Source organism: Mizuhopecten yessoensis, unplaced genomic scaffold, assembly GCF_002113885.1.
Source record: "Mizuhopecten yessoensis strain PY_sf001 unplaced genomic scaffold, ASM211388v2 scaffold5831, whole genome shotgun sequence".
Taxonomy (NCBI): domain Eukaryota; kingdom Metazoa; phylum Mollusca; class Bivalvia; order Pectinida; family Pectinidae; genus Mizuhopecten; species Mizuhopecten yessoensis.
Window position 1 is genome coordinate 14,640 of NW_018406245.1, and position 1,419 is coordinate 16,058.

A 1,419-nucleotide genomic window follows, 5' to 3' on the forward strand; every position below is an offset into this window, starting at 1 on the left:
ACTATTTTTGTTGACCTTTGTCCATGGAAGGTCCCTGCAAAATTTCATTGAAATTGGTTCAGGGGTTTTGGAGAAGAAGTCGAAAATGTAAATTGTTTACGGACGCACGACGGACGACGGACAACGGACGACGGACGACGACGGACAAAAGGCGATCGCAATAGGTCACTTGAGACTTTTCTCAGGTGACCTAAAAAAGCTGTCTAAAGTAAAACGTTGACGCTGGACGGACGCTTCGGGCCAGGTGAGCTAAAAATTAGTTAATTTTTCTTTCAATTAACATAATGGAGAGCAATTACTAAAATGATAGTAACACAGCAGTATTATGTCATAATTTAAGTTCACCTACATTGTACATCTAGTGTTTCGGTGTTTGACTCTGGAGCCGATCCTCTGCTGTCGGTGAAGTCGTTTTCAGCCTTACACTTGTATAACTGTCCATTATCCTGGATGATAGGTGGTCCAAAGGAGATCATCTGTGATGTCTGAGAAGTGACCGGTGTACCGCCCCTGTACCATGTGTGCCGTGTGGTGGACGGGTTACCGGCTGTAGTGTCACAGATCAGACGGCCTACATAATTGTCTCTGACGAGCCAGGGGAACGGGTCAGTCACTGTCAGGGCATGGATCTGAGGGGCAACTGTTAAGGTAATACAGGTCTTTCTTTAACTATGAACAATATTGGGCCACATTGCATTAAAATACAATTACTTAATTGTTATTATGTTGTGACAAAGGATATCAGTACATACAATCAAAAATGTCTTTCTGATTGTTGACTAGCTCTTTAAAAATGATGTTGAGGAGTGATAATAATAATAATAATATACAACATTTTTATAGCACCCTATATAATTTGTAAAATTACTCTAAGACGCTTTACAACATATGGATAATAGTAATGGTTATAATTGTGTAAACAAACAACAAAGGCTTGCAATCACTTTCATACATTTAACAAGCAATGTGCACATAATTGAAGAAATAAAAGTGTGGTATATACATGACGTCTCTGCAAAGATTCTAAAATGCAGACATGAAGAGGTGAGTTTTTATGTCCCTCTTGAACTTGGCCAGGGTATTTGACTTCCTAATAGCAGATGGTAAGCTATTCCACAACGTAGCCGAAACCCTCCCAAAGCATCTGTTTCCGTAGGTCACAGTACGAGATTTTGGGACACACAACAATGATTCTGACTCCGACCGCAGTGATCTTGACGGCTGATACAGGGTAACAAGCTGTTCCATTCAGTGCCTTGTATGTGTATACCAGAACTTTGTGCTGCGACCTGTACCGTACAGGTAACCAGTGCAACGAATAAAGCGCAGGTGTGATGTGCTCTCTCTTTCAAGTATGAGTAACTAGCCGTGCTGCAGTGTTCTGGACCCTCTGCAGACGACTAGTTAGTTTGTCAGATA

The 1,419-nt window shown here is 41.3% G+C and overlaps 1 protein-coding gene across 1 annotated transcript in view; it reads right to left on the reverse strand.

Annotated features, from left to right (window-relative positions):
• LOC110451155 (synaptogenesis protein syg-1-like) overlaps positions 1-640 on the reverse strand; it is a gene marked incomplete at both ends in the record, with an annotated part of 3,750 nt that extends 3,110 nt beyond the window's left edge. The window contains one exon of the mRNA XM_021499017.1: positions 350-640. Within this exon, the coding sequence (XP_021354692.1) occupies positions 350-640 (291 nt within the window). The remainder of the gene's footprint in view (positions 1-349) is intronic.
• Between the last annotated feature and the right edge of the window lie 779 nt (positions 641-1,419).